The 3,419-nt window shown below is 43.4% G+C and overlaps 1 protein-coding gene across 4 annotated transcripts in view; it reads right to left on the bottom strand.

Moving 5' to 3' along the window:
* Window positions 1–3,419, bottom strand: part of fastk (Fas-activated serine/threonine kinase) — a 70,042-nt gene that overhangs the window by 23,348 nt on the left and 43,275 nt on the right. For all 4 annotated transcript variants that reach the window (XM_043687555.1, XM_043687552.1, XM_043687553.1 and 1 more), the window contains one exon: window positions 1,810–2,524. In XM_043687555.1, coding sequence (XP_043543490.1) covers window positions 1,810–2,524 — 715 coding nt within the window. The remainder of the gene's footprint in view (window positions 1–1,809; window positions 2,525–3,419) is intronic.

The following is a 3,419-nucleotide window of genomic DNA, read 5'->3' as shown; positions in this document are numbered from 1 at the left end:
CCCCCAAGTCCCTCCTCCCTACCTTTTATCTTAGCCTGCTGAACACACTTTCCTCATTCCTGATGAAGGGCTTATGCCCGAAACGTCGATTCTCCTGTTCCTTGGATGCTGCCTAACCTGCTGTGCTTTACCAGCAACACATTTTCAGCTATTACCTCTAATAATAAATTCTATCATTTTCTTTATGACAGATGTTAAGCTAATTGGCCTGTAGTTTCCTTTTCCATTCACCCTCCTTCCCTGAACAGAGGTGTTATGTTCATTATTTTCCAATGTGATGTGGCCTTTCCAGAATCTAAGGAATTTTGGAAAATTAAAAATGATTATCTACCACCTTAGTAGACACTTCCTTTAAATCCCCAGGATGAAGTCCACCAGAAACCCTGAGTTTTGACCATAGCAGAATTCAGCCATTCAGTCAATCACGTCTGCTCTGCCATTCAATGAGTTGACAGCTGATCTGATAACTCTCAACTCCATCATCAGCCTTTAATTCTAATACTTTTTCCAGTAAGGGTAAAGTCACCATAGCCCTAATAGTATTGGGCTGCTTTTTCATTAGAGAGAGAGATTAACCCAAGGGACACCACTCCTCAGGGGAGAGGTTGAGAAGGAAAGCCGTTTGTAGCAATCTCAACCAGTACAGGAATTAAACCCATGAACTAACCGATACCCCTCCCTATTCCCGAGCGATAGTGATTGTCATTGTTTTAAGTTCCTCCTTTCCTTTCATCTCTTAATTTATAATTATTTTCGGTATGTTTATGTGTATCTTCTAAGCTGAAGGCAGAAACAAATTATCCAGAGGAAGAATATGATTGAATCCGAGTCGGTGCAAAGGAGATTTGCCAGGATGTTGTCAGAATAAAGGGCACCAATTTAAGACTGGAATGAGGAGGAATTTCTTCTCAGAGGGTTGAGAATCTTTGGAACTCCTTGCCCCAGAGTGCTGAGGGGTCAGAGTCCTTGTGTATACTTAAGGCTGAAATAAATGGATTCTTGATCAGTAGATGAATCAAGGTTGTGGGGAAACCACAGGAAAGTGAGGGGCCGAACAGACTACTCCAGTTCATATTTCTTATGGTGTTATCTTGGCTGCAGTGATTCAGCTATGAAGTGAGTCCAAATAAGCTGGAGTTGTTTTTATTGGGGCACAGACTGAGGAGGGATCTGACTGAGAGGCATAAAGAGGTTAGATAAGAGATGTTTTTCTCCTTTGTACAAGGGTCACGACCAAAATCACAGTCTTGAGTTAAGGAGCAGGAGGATGAAAGGGGTTGTTCAGAGTTGTTGTTTTCCACCTGAAGAGTAATAGGTGTCTGGAACTCACTACCTAAAAGGGTGGTAGAAGTGGGCACCCTCCAGACATTTGAGACATATTTGGATGAGGATTTGAAACACTATAGCAAGCATGACAACAGGTGAAGTGCTGGGAGTCTAGACTGGGATAAATAGATGTCTGATGAGCAGTGTGGATGTGATGAGCTGAAATACCTTTACCCATCTTGTAAAAACTCCACGATTCAATTTATTCAATGCTTCTGCTATTTCCTTATTTTGATTATCAGTTGTCCAGATGTATCCTCTCGAAGCCCCACTTTACTTACTCTTTCCCCTTGTTAGATGCCTTCAAAACATTTACGATCTGATTATATATTTCTATCCAGCTTTCCTTCATACTTGAATATGTTCTTCCTTTCTTAACTCCTTTTCTTTCTGGTTTTATACACTAGCTAAGGTAAGAATCAAACTCAGGCCAAGCTCACACCTATCGAGTGACATGCCAAGTTCATTCCCCTTTGTGTTTACCTGTTCACTTGCTCCATCTCCAGATGTCTCTGTTTCTCAATTAGTGACGATCGGTTCACAGACGGTGGCACAGTGTTCGCCATGTCCACCTGCCCAATACTGCTCTGGCTCTCAGGATAATGAGGGCTGTCGTAAAAATTTGGAGTTGTCTGTTCTGTTCTGAAGAGATTGTGCTCTTGGTTCTGGGATGGTGTTTCAGTTTGCTCATCTAAGATTTTCTCGATGGGAAACTGAAAGAGGGAACTGGAGCCAATAACTGGTGAGCAGCCAGTGGTGTTAGGGACCTGGTTCAAACAGTCAGACGGACTGCTCAGTGTAGAGCTGTCCTGACTCTCCAGTGACTGCTCCTTGGTCAGGCTAGTGTAGTAGTTCGAAGGAGGGTAATAAGTGTTGTACTCAATGGTTGAGTTGGCTAAGACGGAGGCCGAGCCTGAACGTCCACTACTCACTGCAGGCTGGGTGCGTGTGAGGAAATCCACTTCCGCTGTAAGATCACCATCTCTCTTCTCTTTCACTATCACCTCATCATGTCCAAAGGGAGAGAATTTCTGGAAATCAGCGGTGAGGGTGGGGATATCAGGTTGACCATGGATGGAAGCTGTGTTCTCTGTGGGCTTTGAATTGGAACCAGAGGGGCACAAAGAAGTGCCAGCACTGTGAATCGTCCCATTAATATGCAGAACAGTGCCAGAACCATTTATCCACAGCAAGAAATCTGCAATTGAGCAACAAAGAAAATGTAAATAACAGCATCTAACTCAGTCAATCCGTTCCTTCAATCCCACTACAAGCACTTTACTGCTGAGGGGCAGGGAAAGCAAAGAACCTTGTAATATATGATCAAATATCTAACTTGCAGTTCCAGAAATTTAGGTGTCTCCTCTTTCTGTCCAAACATTACACAAACGGTTTGAATCATTGAGAGGATGTGAAGTAAGTGGACAGTAACAGAGCAGAACTGACCTTGGACTGGGAACCCAAATGCCAGTAATTCAAATTTCTTATTAAGGAAATCTTAGCTGATCTCTTAAAAAAATCCCAGTATGATCAGACAAAACTTCTAAATGTCGATGGTGCACAAGGAACACAACACATTAGCATGCAGCTGCAGCAAGCAACGAGGAAGGTAAATGAAATATTGGCCCCTATTGCAAGGTGATTGGAGTACAGGAATACTGTCTGTGGGGCTATGGTAAGACCACATCTGGAATGCTGTGTGCAGTTTTGATTCCCATATTTCAGGAAGGATGCACCTGCTTTGGAGACATTACCATGAAGATCATTAGGTTAGTCCCTGGGATAAAGAGTCATAGAGTCATAGATATGTACAGCATGGAAACAGACCCTTCGGCCCAACCTGTCCATGCCGACCAGATATCCCAACCCAATCTAGTCCCACCGACCAGCACCCGGCCCATATCCCTCCAAACCCTTCCTATTCATATACCAATCCAAATGCCTCTTAAATGTTGCAATTGTACCAGCCTCCACCACATCTGCTGGCAACTCATTCCATACACGTACTTACCCTCTGCGTGAAAAAGTTGCCCCTTAAGGTCTCTTTTATATCTTTCCCCTCTCACCCTAAACCTATGCCCTCTAGTTCTGGA

This window comes from Chiloscyllium plagiosum, chromosome 4 (assembly GCF_004010195.1).
Source record: "Chiloscyllium plagiosum isolate BGI_BamShark_2017 chromosome 4, ASM401019v2, whole genome shotgun sequence".
Classification (NCBI taxonomy): Eukaryota; Metazoa; Chordata; class Chondrichthyes; order Orectolobiformes; family Hemiscylliidae; genus Chiloscyllium; species Chiloscyllium plagiosum.
This window is presented reverse-complemented; position numbering and strand designations above follow the sequence as displayed.